The sequence below is a fragment of the Canis lupus genome, chromosome 20 (assembly GCF_048164855.1).
Source record: "Canis lupus baileyi chromosome 20, mCanLup2.hap1, whole genome shotgun sequence".
Taxonomy (NCBI): Eukaryota; Metazoa; Chordata; class Mammalia; order Carnivora; family Canidae; genus Canis; species Canis lupus.
The window spans coordinates 31,226,882-31,242,811 of NC_132857.1; the positions used below are offsets into that span (position 1 = coordinate 31,226,882).

Sequence of the window (15,930 nt, forward strand, 5' to 3'; positions counted from 1 at the left end):
ACAATACAGTCCAAACTCAGATGTCCCTGCCAGAATGTTGCTTTATATTTTGTCTGTCCTCTTTTGCCTTCTGTGACCCAGTCATCCTGGGTTACCTGTAGATTCTTATACTTCTAGATCTCCTACTTCTCTCCTCTGATTGGAACATTCTTTCATTCCCTCTTTGGCCAAATTCTATCCTTTCTTCGAAACCAAGCTGTGTTCACCCTGCCCCTGGAAAAACTCTTCTTTCTCACTCATCCTCTCCTCAATGCTCCCCCACTATCCTAAGCATGTGTCGTCTTGCACTACAAATGCCTTAAGACCATCCCTTCCAGCTATGCCTATGAGCTCCTGTGGGCAATGCCTCCATCCTCAGGCCTGAGTATAGCGCCAGCCGAGAGTAGACACTTCAAAACCTTCCTGAATTAATAGAGGCAAAGTCAATTATATAAGATAATTATCAAAGCAAAAAATAGGAACAAGCAAAGGAAGTGAAATCAGGTTTGTATTAGAGTATTCTGATGTAGTAATAAAAATCTAGCTCCCTCAGTTCCTTTTTTGATTAAGTGGAAAAAAAGAAGAGTAAGCTATGAAATAAAATAACACCACTGTCATTACTCAGACTTGACAAAGCTGCAGATGCCCAAGAGATCACTGTTTTGGTAAACATTTCCAACCTTTGCAGGATATCTTGAAACTCAAGCAATTGCATTTCTCAGTTTCCCATAAAATGGAATGCCTCATCATATTTCTGACTTTTGAAACTTGAACTCTGTTCTCAGCAGACAGCTTGTTGTGACCATCATAGCCTTGTGGCTATTTATGTATTTGCCCTCGCTAATGGAATTTTCTCATCAACATTATCTTAGCTGAAATACAGAGGCATTAATGACAACTTAATTGAAGCAGTGGACGAAGTTCACAAAGTTATCATGTTTACTTGATGTGCAGATGGTGGTTGGATACAAATGACTTATATGAAAAAGGACAATATTTGGGGAGCAGCTCTGTTAATTGCAGGGCGGTAGCCTAAAACCATCTGGCCACAAGTATTAATCAGGGTGAGCACTTCTATCTTGAATGATACAGTTCTTCAAGCCATATCTTCACCTCTGGGAGTTCCACTGGCCTTTATCTAATTAGTACTTCCACTAAATGTAGCTCATCCCTAGTTTTGACACATTATGCAGCATAAAACTGTGGTAACATGAATGTTTGTTAAAAAAAAATCACTATTAACACTTCTTTCACTACTAAAATTACATCCTTCTGAATTATTTTGGAGGTCAGCTCTACTGGTTTATTCATTTAGGCAGTTGCTTATACATTGGGCAAATAGTTATTGAAAACCTGTTATCAGCAAGGTGCTATAATAGAACTTGGGCAAACAGTGATGAGCAAGTCAGTATTATTACTCCCATGAATCTTTACATTGTAATGGGCAGAGGAGCAACGAGTAACCAATTAATAGACACATGATTGATATACATTGTTATGGACTGAATGGTGCTCTCCAAAATTCATAGGCTGAGATTCTAACTTTCAATACCTGAGAATAAGTCTATTTGGAGACAAGGACCTTTAAATAGATAGTTGAGATAAGATGGGGTTATATGAGTGGGCCCATATCCAGTATGACTGATATCTTTACAAGAAGATGATATTAGGTCTCATGAACTATGAAAATAAATTTCCAAGTCACCTAGTCTACGGTGTTTGGTTATAGTTGTCACAGCAAACTAATTCACACACATACACATATCTTCAGGGCAAATGCTACATAGGAGAAGACCTAGATGGCTGGGTGATGGAGCATCTGGCTAGCTTTGGAAAGGTTTCTTGAAAAAATATCAATTGAGATGCATTCTCAAAGATTAGTGGGATGATGTTGACCATAGTTCTAGAACTTAATTCGTTTAAACATAGTCAATGTTAAATAGTGTTCAGATAAACATTCATCATGGCTGTTATCTAAGGTTATGCCATTAGAATTTCATCCTATCTTCAGTCACGTAAGTATAGAACATGGATAGCTAATTAGAACATATAGCTTAACTGGTATTTTTGGAATGCCATTTCTAGAATTCTTCCTATTCAAGCTATTATATAGTCATACTGAGAGTTGCAAGGTGGTTTAGGAAATACAGTGAACACAATTGCTTGTACCTAGAAATTAAATGGAGTAAGCTGGGAGGGTCTCTTTAATAAGCTCTTGGCCTTAACTGAAAATTTTTCCATGGCATCTGGTTGATTTCTAGATCTTTGCTTGTTGTGTCTCCTCTTACCCAAGAATTCTGTTCTGTACCTGTGGACCGATTTTTACTTTCCTTCTTCCAGCTTATAATCATTCAGTGGTGCCTAGCTATTAGGTTGACATCTCTCATTTTGGAGACTTCCTCTTCTATCTCTCAAGTTTCACTCATCTCTTTATCCTGAAAACTCCACTCTGAGTTTGATGACTCTAGTGATGCTGAGGAAAGCTTTGGATATATTATTCTTCTATTGGAAAACCAAAACTGGTCTTTATGTCATTTGACCTTACTGGTGCTTGTTCTACTTTCTGCAGTGACATAAACATATAAAAACCTTCAACTATGAGAAAGCTTGTTCCATATTCAAAGATTCTTGTCATGTTTCTGTCCTTGTCTCTCCACCTGTAATAGCTCCAGTACCTACAACTGTTCCTCTATTAACACGGTTTGAAGATCTTATACATTCTGATCAGTCCCTTACTCTCTCTCTCTCTCTCTCTCTCTCTCTCTCTCCTAGTTCAGTTTAAAGAAGGTTTCCCAAAACCAACTTCTCATATTGGGATTTTTGGCTCCTAACATGTCACTGAGAGTCAGTCACATGCATAACCCTTCTAGGACATCCAAGCCTCATTCACAAAAATCATTGTATGACAAAGGCCAAGTTCACCTTTCTTACTGCACAAAATGTACCACAATTTGGGATGTGAGAAACATGATCTCAGACAGTGAAGGCCATTTACCATATTTTCAAAAGAAGACTCTTGGTAAAAGGCGAAAGATTTATACGATCTGAAGAGAAACCAGAGTATCCATATTTTCAAAAGAAGACTCTTGGGTTGATGATTTCCTTGAAGATAAGGAAAAGGGCTGACCTCTGCTGTTCTTCAGGAACTCATAAAAGACTAGAAGAGTTTTTACTAATTTTAAACCAAATCTCCCCTTTAGCAGAACAGAACAATGAGATCTAGCAGAACAAGAGTTATTCACATTCTATATCCATGCAGAGCCCAGGTAAGCCAGAGGCCTGAACGCTGAAGCCTGAGTTCAAGCTTTTTGCCCAGGCTCACTTTTCAGTGGGGAGTTGACATTTTAAGAAACATCAAGTAGAAAATGCAGAATCCAAAGCTTAATGACTGAAGCCCCCAGACCTCTTCTTCCTATTCTCACTCCCCAGCATCCTCCCATCAGAAAAATAAAAATAATATTGAAAGTCCAGATAAAATTTAAAATACTTACAGTGATGCTAGCTTTTGCTCTAGAATATTTAGCGTTGCACACAAAATTCAAAACACTCATCCCTGATTCTTCAAGGAAACAGGGTTGGTGGTATTATTTACCTGCATACAATTCCCTGTTCTCTTAGTCACTTAGATGAATTTGGATGATACCAACCTCCATTTTCAGTATCTCTAAGAGTCTAAAATGGCACCTATTTCCTACATTAAAAAATAGAACAGAGTATCTATTGCCCAATGAACAGGTGTGGATTTGAGGGATGGAGTAGTCCCTGTGACACATGGCACCTCATGAAATGTAGCCAAAAACTGAGAGTTTGAAATGCATAAAGTAGAAAATCCAGGTGTTTGTTCATTTATTTAAGATTTGCCTATATATATCTTTTCTGGTTCATGAAAGGAGAAATTGGAAAATTTCACCATGCAGCAGGACACTTTGAAGGTATTTTTTCTGTTCCAGGGCAGCCCCAAGATCCAGGTGGGGCTTGGAGCATGGGGTTATCAGGATGGGAAAGGCTCTACAATACAGGGCAAAGTCTTTGGAAGCAGATAGACTGTAAGCACTACCTCATGCTGCTTTAGTACCCTTAGTCTTTAGATGATAATCTTACTAAGGAAGTGGCACTAAGTATTTATGCCATATATACTTAATGAATACCAGAATGTGCGTGTGAGTGTGTGTATGTTTGTGTATTGAAATATAGATATGGATTATTTATTTTATAATATAATACAGGCAAACTTTAGCTAAATTATATAAGAAGTCTTAAAGACAAATGGACTCACCATCTTGTGTTAATCCCACCCAACCCAAGAATCCATCAATGGGACCACCAAATAAAATGTTCTAGGAAGAACTAACTTTAGACAGTAGATAGTTATTTACCTGAATAGCTTGTTGAACATATGTCTATAGATCTTTCCTCCAAAGTTCTCTTACATTTGAATTACAATATAAAACATGAATATGGCTGGCAGCAAGTTCTAGTATAAAGACCACAAACTTAGGAATCCAAAGGAAAATCCTGAGGTTGAACACCATCTTGGTCAGCTTAACTCAAATTTTTTGGTTCCCAGTTTCATCGTATGCATGTTGGGAAAATAATAACCACCTCATAAGTTTCATGTTTGTTTTTTACCTGCAGTATTACACAGTGCCTGACCTGCAAGAGATCTACAATGATTGACGACTCTACTCTTGCGTCATTTACAGTGAAAGGATGTCCTCAACTTTTCCTCATCTCCACATGAACAAGGCTTACAAGAAAGACAATAAAAACAAAAAATAAAGAAAAACATAAAGAAAGGATTACACCATTTTCTTTCATCTTCTGGAAACTTCATCACCTAGAACAACCTAATTTATATGCTTCCTACTTTGAGGATGCACTTAGTTTGCACTTCTGTCCCAATCTCCAAAACAAAGAGCTATGTACACTGTAGGAAGCTCTGAAAACAAGAGTGAATGAGCCAGGCATCTCTCTACCCTCGCTTCCATGGGGGTTGCCTTCTCTTTAGACCCAAGATGTTAGAAACACCTGAACTAGTCTCCAATTAATCTTTAAATATCTGGATTCCCTGCCCCACTAACAAAATGCAGTGTGCTACTGTCTGTTTTCCCTGATGCACCTACCATATGTCACGGTAGCTCCACTTGGCTTCAAACATCATAGGGACAGTTGCCATTACCTTCTACTTTTTCATACGAGGCTGTCATCCCTTAGAAAGCCATTATGATCTCAAGTACTTCGAAAACAAGTTTCCTCAGAAACGTGAGGAACAAGAAAGCTATTTTTGTTTGACTTTTTGTTTTGTTTTGTTTTGTTTTGTTTTGCTTGTGTCTCCCCACCCCACCACCAAGATAGAAAAATTCCAGCAGACATACGGCATAGCTCCAATTCAAAGAAAAAATGAGGGAAGTTCAAATTTTCCAAAATTCAGAGATTCTTTTTGGGGAAAGAATAAACCAAGAGTTTTTGAGACAGACTTCAAGAACTCAGCACATTTTAAAAACTTCCTTTCACTTGTTTCATTTCTTGAGAGACAGGTCTGAAATAACAGATGATTTCCTCTCCTTCTGCAGCTTGGTAACGTGGCAGCTTTTACCAGCCTCTCTCAGTCATAAACGTGTTTTAATGGACTGACATGTGCTTAATAATACAGGCAGCACCTGGATGTTTTAGAGCAAAGTGCCGCCAGGGCCTATCCTGTATTAAAACTGCATTATTGACCTGAGGCCTACAAGTCTCTATACTCAAACATCTCACCGATTAGAGAGAGAAACAACCTAGTGTCAGTTCACATTTTTCTTCTTCAAATAGGGAGGACTGAGGTTTAACTTTTATAACTCTGAACATGAATATTATGCTTCTAAGTGATTAACTCACCTCCATTACTAGAAATTTCATAAATTTTATAAAAGTTCTATGACTTCCCAAATTGACTCAGCTTTTATGACTCTATGGAGTAAGGAGGCCCCTTCTAGCTATAGGTCTTGAGTCAGCATGGAAGGAAAAGGAATTTGTTGAATAGCTTCTCAACACTGTGCTTAGGATTTTAGACACATTATCTCATTGAATCATCATCATGGCAATCACTTGATGTAAGAGTTTTTTTTTGTTTTTTTCATTCATGTTATAGGCAAATTCTGAGATGGTCCCCAGTGATCCATGACTCCTCATATCCACAGCTTTGTAATAACCCCTGTGCCTTGAGCAAGGGCTAAGGCACTTGTTTCTTTACTGAACAGAGCATGGTAAAAGTGATGGAATGTCACTCCTGGTGTTAGGTTATAAAAAGACTATGGCTTTTGTCTTGAGTGTCCTTTCTCTTCCTTGAATCACTCATTTTGGGGTAAAAGTGCTATCATTTCATGAGGCAGCCTTCTGGAGAGGCCATGAGATAAACTTGGAAGTACATTTTCTGAGGACTGCCAACAGTCATATAAATTAGCTTGGGAGCAGATTTACCCATAATTGAACTTTGAGATGACAGTTGCCCCTGCCAACAACTTGATTACAGCCAGAATTATCCAGCCAAGATGCCCCTGCATTCCTGACTCTTATGAACTAGGACACAATAAACATTTTCAACCACTATATTTTGGTATAGTTTGTTACACAACCATAGATAACTAATACACTCTCACTTACATATGAGAAAGGTTAAGAAGTTTATTCAGGGCCATAGAACAGTAAGAAAAGTAGGTGTGTTTTGAACCTAACTAAGTTCCAGACCCAAACTCTCCTGCTATTCTGGGAGTTTAATGGACTTTTTGTTCACTTACTGGCATATGAAGTTCTCCCACAGTCTGACCTGACGTTGGGTATTAAGCCGTGCCCTTTATATTTACATCAATTTTCTCTTATTTATTTGGATAACAAAACTCGTAGTCCAGTGGGAGAAGGAAGACACTTAAAGAAAAATACAATGTAGTATATATAGTTAAGGATGGCTATTGGCCCAAGACACACAGAGAACAGTATTTGATTCAGACTGTAGAACCAGGGAGGCTTTTCAAATGTTTCGTTGACCTGGGAACATGCCTCATCCCCTAATATAATGCCTAGCATGTGGTCTAACCTCAGTAAGTACTTGTGGACTAAGTCAATACTGCCTCTGGAAGAACAGGCAACATTAGTAAGATAATAAAAGGAGAAGGAGGGAAAAAAATTCTGCTGTCCGACATTGCATAAACATCACACAGAAGAGTGAGGGTTTTGAAAAAACATGACTTAGTCCTAAATCTCTTCTGTATTGCTACATATTAGAATCTATGTTATAGTGCCATAAAAGTCTTTCCAAAATTCAGCTATTCAAGGACTAATTTAAAAAGTTTTGCCAGGGATCCCTTGGTGGCTCAGTGGTTTAGCGCTTGTCTTTGGCCCAGAGTGTGATCCTGGAGTCCCAGGATCAAGTCTTACATTGGGCTCCCTGCATGGAGCCTGCTTCTCCCTCTGCCTGTGTCTCTGCCCCTCTCTCTGTATGTCTCTCATGAATGAATAAATAAAATCTTTAAAAAATAAAAATAAAAAAATAAAAAAGGTATGCCATACTTAGATGCCGTATGTATCAGTATTTACTTAATATCTTAAAAATATACTTTAAAAACATTTTATTTAAAGATTTTTATTTATTTAGGAGCTAGGGAGGGGACAGAGGGAAAGGGAGGAGGGGGAAGGGCAAAAGGGAGAAGGAAAAGCAGACTTCCCGCTGAGCAGGGAGCGGCTTAGTTCCAGGACCCTAAGATCATGAGTTGAGCCTAAGGCAGATGCTTAACTGACAGAGCCACCAGGTGTGCCTGAAAACTATTTCTTAAAACTGGCTAATTAAAAAAAAAAAAAAAAAAAAAAAACCTGACTGATTGTTACTCAAAATAAAATTTGGTGGCTGTAAAAGGTCCATGGTAATGTGTATGATATACAGGGAAACTACAGACTCTGAAGCCAGAGAATTCAGGGTGAATTCGTAGCTCCATCACTTAATAACATGTGACTTTAGAAGTTACTGAGCTTCCATGACTCTCCATTTCCTTATCTACAAAGTACCTATAAAATACTTGGCTGAACAAAAAAAGCGACCTAGCAGTTGTCAGCACAAAGTACCTGTGAAGATTTCAGCTGTGCGTTCAGTCATTTTCTGAATCACAAGTCTCACGGTTCCACCCTCCAGGCTCAGCAGCAGGGTCCCCGAGCCCTCAGACAGCTCTGTGGACAGAAGCAGACCATCCTTGTTCCATGTTCGAAACTGGAAACTCACTGAGAGCCCATCAATTTGGGGGGTGCCGGGCAGCAGCAAGTAACTGCTGCTGGAGTTGACAAATGTGATGGGAACAATTTGTGGTTCAGAGCAGGAAAAAGTGACATTGCCCTGGAAAACAATAAAAATCAAACATATAAAAGCCATTTTTTATTCTGCAATCTGACAGCTGATATAAACAACCACCTGGAGCTGACCTTAATTTCAAGATTATTCCACATTCAGCTGCAAGATCTTAAAGGAAAAAATATGTCAGCTTTGTTCAGATACACCTATGAGACTGTTTCCATTCCTCTTTTATGTATTACATGGATTTCTCTGTTATCTGTGAGAAAGGCCATAGAAGACCCCAGTTGGGGTAGGCGATGGGATGGAAAGAGTCAACATTTCCTAAGGAAAGAGATACAAAAACAAGCACGTTCATCCATTGAATAAATACATACTGCAAATCAATCATAGGCTAAGAGGGGATACAGTTTGAAGAGATACACATGAAAAACTTTGTTACAACATAGAATGTGCTACAGGAGAGACTGACACAAGCTCCCAGGGGAGCCTGGTGGAAAAAATAACTAGCAAGCAAAGATTTCACAAGGGAGGTGATGCTTTTCTGGAAGGAGGTGGGGAAGGAGAGAAGTGAATGTGCCTGGCTAGCCTTTTCAGCAAAATGGCATGTTGTGTACCAAGATTTGGAGAAATTAGCAAAATGGCATTCCTGGGAATTACAGGGAACTTGTCATTGCTGAACATTAAGTGAGGCAGGGAGGCCATGAAGGAGATAAGATGAGAAAGATGAGTAGAAGCAGAATTTAAAAGCCCTTTAATGTTTGCTCAAGTTATCATCTAAGCTTACAAACAATAAAGTGACACTGGTCAGATTTTAAGGTATAAAGAGGATTTTTAGTAGCATGAGGAGCATATGGGAAGACTAGAGGTGGGGAATATTAAGTGTGCATCCACCAGGACCAGGAAGAGAAAGAGGAAGATTATTCTTTGCAAAAGTGAGAGAAAACTGGTTCAAGTTTTCCAGGGGTGACCACCCTGGCTGCCTGAGTTCAACTTTCCACTACGGTGGCCACACAGGGAGCTTAGACACATAGTGCAGCTCCCGGTACTGGAGCAGGTTAATTGTTCAACTCCAAAATCCTCATAGTCTGGAAAAACATCCATAGGTCCCAACCATGTCTGTTTATGATAGCCCTGCATTTCTGAAAGCAAACAGCAATCTCCAAACTGATACCAGAAGCACATTTCTGATGGTTCACTCATCAATCATGCCTCCATGAGTCCATGCTTATATTAATCATTTGTTGTAGTTGCGTAGATGTTTCCTCTTCTTTGGGTTGGATCCCCAGAAGTTAATTAATGTGTCAAAGGGCAAGGCCCTTGATATGCATTAAGAAATTGCCTACAGTTCATATTGCCCCACTGTGCCTGGCAGTAGGCCAAGTGCCCACATACATACCTCACATTTTCTGTACAGTAACACTGTATCCATTTAAATAGTTCACCAACTAGGCTTAAAGAAGGTAAGCGTGCAACAGAAGCCCTGTGCCTCCTTAGCAGTGACAACAGGATACAGATATCTGTTTGTCTGACATGGAAGACTTTCTTTTAGCCACCATTTCTGACACATCTCTCCTCTGCGCCAGGTAGCAACAGTCTAAAAATTCTACCCATTTGCTCATGATATCCCTTGTTGTTCTAATTTGCATTAAAAAAAATTCTAGGGCACTTTGGTGGCTCAGTTGGTTAACTGTCTGACTTCTGCTCAGGTCATGATCTCAGTGTCCTGGGATCTAGACCTGTGTTGTCGGGCTCCCAGCTCAGTAGGGTGTCTGCTTCTCCCTCTCCCTCTGCTTCTCACCCAGCTCACGCTAGTGTTCTCCCTCTCTTTCCCTCTCTCTCTCAAATAAATAAATAACATTGTTTTAAAAATCTCGATGGGCTTCTTTTCAAGAATGAAAATATTCCACTGATGACAGATTGATTGAGGCAGAGCTGTAATTTGCAAGAAGCAAAATCACAAATATTCCTACAGCAAAGTCCAGAGATAAGAGTAACTATTCTTCCTCTTTTTCTGAGGTCAGTGTTACCTCCTCTGGTAACAAATTTGCCAGAATAAAGCTGTACCCAAATTCTGAGCCTGTGCAGAAGGGGGAATGGTTGGGAGGCTGTGATGAGGCTGCAGGTAGAAGAATAGGAGGTCATAAACATGACCCATTTCCCCGTTGATTTAAAATCCATTATTTAGGGGCACCTGGGTGACTCAGTCGGTTAAGTGTCTGCCTTGGGCTCAAGTCATGATTCCAGAGTCTTGGGATCCAGCCCCACATTGGGTTCTCTGCTCTGTGGTAAGTCTGCTTCTTCTCCCTCGGCCTGCAGCTTCCCCTGCTTCTTGTGATCTCTCTCTCTCTCTCTGTCAAATAAATAAAATCTTTTTTAAATAAATAAATAAATCCCAAAGTTTAGCACAACCCAAGCCATTCTCTGAGTGTTCTCTGGATAGATAGCCACAGGAAGTGAGGGTCTACAGAAACTGAGATTCTCCCCTTATCTGAGCAGTTCACTCACATCTGACAGGTCTGGGAGCCCCCTTCCTTAGATTTGCTCCATCCACAGGATGTCTGATGGACCTCAGGTACTTGCAAAATAGGCAAGGGGCCTCAATATCCCTTGAAGGACACTCAAATGTCCTTGCTAGATTTTGGTAGCAAGAAATGCAGATAAACGCTTCAGGCTTTCTCCCCACTTAGAGGAAAGCCATGTGTTGCAACCAATACTTTTCCTCCTGGGGTAGTAGGACAGCGTTGAAATGCATTGGAGTGTCTCTGGTTCACTGCAGCTCATGCTCTTCCAGTCCGTTCTTCCTATGCCTTCACACTGTCCTCTGTGGTCCTTGCTCTAGAGCAGTTGCCTGAGCTGTCCAAACATCCCCATTGTTCGAGCACATCCTTGCTTTGTTCTCGGATGGGCAAGTCCAAGGACAAAAGAGTAGGAGAGAAGAGATGGGAGTAGATGGGAAATGCCCTCCATACCTAATCTGACCCAGTTCTCCTGGCAAGTGAATGTTTCCAGCTCAGCTCCCCATCACACAGCTGTTGTGCTGCCATTTCTGCTTCTAATCCCATCTCAGCTACACTTACTGTTGGCAGAAATGTCACAGTGTTGAGAAACATCAATATCCACTCCACCCCCATCTTCCCAGTAGACAGAAAGAAGAAAAAAAAAAAAAAAAAGCTAATGCAAAAGTGTTACTTTTGAAATCAGCAGAGATTATTTAATCTTTTTCAATAATACCATTTGTGACTTTGGAATCCTTCTCCAGGCGACATTTGAGGAAGTCCCTGCCATGATTTAGAAACAATATGTGAAAAGGCAATATACTTTAGAACAGTGTCAAAGCAGAAAGTGGCAAAAGTCTACAGACTATATTCAACCATATATATTCCTTCAATCTATTAATTCAACTTTAATTCTATCGCCCCCATCCCCACTGTCCTGCCTGCCAAGAAGAAAGCTCCATTTCTCAGATCCCCTCTCCCCCTGCATATTTAATTCATTAAAGACTTCACATTTATTCAAGATTTCTCAAGCTTTATAAAACAATGTGCTAAGTACAAGAGTTATACATAAGTTATAAGTGTGATTGAAATCCTTTGAATTAGTCCTTAAATGTATGTTTTGAGTGTAATAGGCACAAAGTGTGCCATAACACAGAAGCACACTGTGGACAAATCTTCAAGGTAAATCAGCCACCCTTGGCCTTATTGATGAAATGAAGAGGAAGTCTTTATCACTGCCATGGGTCCCTTTTTCACTATAAGACTCACAGGGTCTTTCACTGTTCAAAAAGGAGGTCACTCTACATCAAGGAGGCTAAATCCTTGGTACCTGATGTATTTCTTGCGACAACTCCACCATGTCCTGGTTGGATAGCGACCTTCTACTACATGACTGAGGATGCCAGTCAAGACTGTGTGTTTGCGCCCCAAAGACACAACTGACAAAAAAGGTATCTGGAATGCCTGAGTGGGGACCTCACTTTGTCCCCAGGACGGCAGTTTTTAGCACCCTCGGTTTTCATTTCATACGTGCCCATCCTCCAAAAGTGCTGACCCCAAGATAGAGCAGCCATCTGTCCATTAGAGACCCTCAAGCAATAGCCACATTCCTTCTCAAGGATCCACCAAGGCCTTTTCTTTACAACCCTTAAAACACAGAAGTTCCTATCCTACCTTTCTCAGACAAAAGAGTGATCTCTCTAGATGGAGCACAGAACTTTGAAACCCTGAAGATCTGTTCATAGACCATCCTTGAGAGATTGTGCATATCTGTGTAAAAATGCTATTCTGGACCATAAACAGCAAGAGCTGATGCTGTTTCCTGTAATGAGAAGCCTGATGGCCTTCTACAGGTGTTCAGGACCTGGAACCCAAGAACCAAGTATGTTTCAATGAAGGAAGTAAACCCTTTTCATTGATTCATCCTCCACAAGGAGGCCCTCCCTCCAGAGGGCAGATAAAAACCCCTACCACACTCAGAGTCTTGAAGGAGCAGTACATGGTCTAATGCAAAAGGAGCCTATCCTAATATGGATAGTTACAAAAGGCTTCCTAGGGAGGTGACACTAGACCTTTGATTTCCCAGAGGCACAGGAGTGGCAATGTGGAGAATAAACAAAGTGTTGTTATCTAAGCACAGAGGGAAAGCATTTGCAAAGGCAGAGGCTGGAAGGGGTATGACAGGCATAGTCAGGGGCCTGAGCAGGTCAGCTGACTACAGTTCAAAAGCCAGGCAGCAATTGAAGTTGAAAGGACAGGGAGAGGGGCAATCATGTAAGCTTGTAGAGTATATTGAGGCACTAGAAATGGATGCTATGGAAAAAAGAGAATGGAAAGTGGGGAAGAGGGGCTTGACGTCAAGGCTAGGATGCACAGTCATAAGGTGTTTCAGGTCTTTAGGGAATGGACTGTATTGTGTGTAGAGCTGAGTGGCCACGTGTTGCAACTCAGACAGCTGTTGCGATTAGTAGACCAGAGCAGTTAAGGGCTCATAGAGAGCTCTATCTAGAATGGCAAAAGGGGAAAGGGAGAAAAGTAAACAGATATTTTGCAGGTAAAATGGATAGGAGGTGCTGTGCAAGGTGGAGGGACAGGAAAATCAAACATAGCTCCCACTCTCTTGAACTCTACTTGAACTCTCTTGAACTCTTCTTGAACAGGGGAATTCATGTAGGAAAGAGCAGAGATAGTCCTTGACCACTGACTGACTGCAACCTGCCATGGCTGGCACCCACCCCCAGGAGAGTGTGAAGACACTGACAGCAAACAGAAGTCCTTAAGCTCACTCATCCAATCAAGTTGTATAGTTGCTATGGGAGCTTGCCCCCTAAACACACTTCCTGCCTTTTTCCCTCGGCCAGGAGTGGCTTCTTAAGGCATCTGCACCCAACTTCCCATTCCCTCTCCCATGGGCCACATGCCCAAGCCTGTTCCAGATCCTCCATCCACAAGGTGGCCACCTTGTCCACCAGTTTTCATTGTATTAGCAGCATAACATATTCACTACACATATATTACCACACACTTATCATATCTCTTAATGCTGCCTTGTCATAATTAGCTACTCTTGAATACTTACATAGACTTTATGCAATAATACATTTGTACTTGGGTATAGAGCGTCTTGCTTTGAATTTTGAGAAGTAAGTAAAATTCTTCAATTTAGGCAGAAATGGATTCTTATTATCAATATTTACTGGAAACCCATATATTCTATCTAATCCTTATTTTTGGCTACTATAATTTGGAGGATAATGGTAGAGAGTTGACTTAAAATCAAATGAGAACACGAGCAACATGCCCAGCATTGTTCGTGATGGTTGTTTTTCTGCTTTCCCGGGTCTACTAATTTTTTGTGAGATCTGAGGCAAGTCACATCTATGTCTTAGTTTCCTGTTTTGTAACCTGAAACCATTAGACTGGGTCAGGTCCTCCCTGCTTCCCCATTCTTAGGGTACCTGGGACTAAACATCCACATCCTTATCATCTGTCTCCTTTTTGGAGTGCTGCACAGGCACCATTTTAACCATTCCTATTGTTGGCATGAGAAGTGTAACCAAGTATTTATATTTTAAAATATTTTTCTTTATAATAATTCAGAGCATAAGAAAGGGCACTCAGGCCTTTCTCCTGCCAATTCTCTTCTAACTGCAGGGAACAAAGCAAGAGTCTCTGTAGATGATGATATATATTTGAAAAGCAATAAACAGAAAATGACATTGTTTCATATTTTTAAAAAGAGGCCCACATTCTATAAATATAATTAGCAAAGAATAACAACCAATTGAGTGACCATTCCTCTCCCTGCCCCCCCCTTTTCAAAAAAGCATCTGTAAACACTTTACAAAGAGAATGCTACGTTTACATTGAATTGCAGCAGGATTTTACAATGTTTAACAATTTCCTGGAGTTAATAAAATAGGTAAAATTATATGAAATTATAACCTGCTTAGCTTGGTGCTGGTCCAAGGACGGTGCAATTAAAATCAGAAGAAAACAATGAGAAAGAACACAGATTCTGAGTAGCAGCTTCCTTCCAAATAAATCCAAGTCATTCTGCCACAAAATCAGAAGTCTGTCAAATGCTGACTGGTTCCAAACAAAATCCATCCAACTGAAAGCATTCTTTTAACTCGTAAAAAGAGAGGCTCGTCAAAAAGATCTCGCAGTAATAGCATAATTACCGTGGTCTCCTGATGACTTGTGAGTGAGGAGTATCTGACAGAGATTGCCTGCCTGTACATTTAAGTCTTTGTCATGTGAGCACAGAATGAATCAGATGAACTGTCACAAACAAGACTTGTTCATACAAAGGGACAAACTTTAGAAGCTGCTGTTCTGCTTATGGACACAGTAGAGGAAATGCTATCATGGTCTGAATGGGAATGTGTAATAGGAGAAACAGCCTGAAATGCAATGAATGGTGAATTAATGGTCTCCAGTTTGTCAAACGTTGCTAAACATGTAAATCATCATCATTATTTCATTGGTCACCAGATATGTTAGCCAGGCCTCAGACAGCACAGGGTGAAAATGCCATAATTTACCACACTAGAACAAGGAGCTAACAAATTTCAGAAGAAAGAAATTCATGAATGGCTTAATTTGTGCCTACTTCACAGCTGCAGGATCGAACATAACCCTTTGTTTATTTTAGATGAGGTCATGGATGTACCTGAGGCACTTTAGACCAGAGCAGCTAAAGCTTACTCTACTGAATTTTTAGCTAGGTGCTATCTTTACCTTATCTATCCACTAAGGGATCTACTTTGTTTCAAGATTATTCCTTACTTGTGTTGGCTGCATGGACTACAGGTTATGGCTAAAGGAGCCATGAGTGATGCATTGTTCATGGACATTTGTTACTCATGGGCATTTTTCTCCAATCAAAATTTGATCAGTTATGGTAGACACCACCTTCTCCTAGTTATCTTGGTTTAGCAAGTGCATTCCTTCCCAACTCATTTCACTACTCAAAGATATTTATTCCTGCCTATAAGAGTGATTCAGGCCATTTAACTGTTTTGTGGAAGGCACCAGAATATTATCCTCTGCTTTAAATGATAGTCTTAAAGAAGTCATAGATGAAAGGCATATGAGGAGCCTGCAAGGTCAATGTCTCTAACTCATTCTCAATCA

The 15,930-nt window shown here is 40.2% G+C and overlaps 1 protein-coding gene across 1 annotated transcript in view; it reads right to left on the reverse strand.

Moving 5' to 3' along the window:
• The window catches only part of CNTNAP5 (contactin associated protein family member 5), a 796,877-nt gene that overhangs the window by 363,162 nt on the left and 417,785 nt on the right, over window positions 1-15,930 (reverse strand). The window contains exon 8 of the mRNA XM_072788823.1: window positions 8,074-8,338. Within this exon, the coding sequence (XP_072644924.1) occupies window positions 8,074-8,338 (265 nt within the window). The remainder of the gene's footprint in view (window positions 1-8,073; window positions 8,339-15,930) is intronic.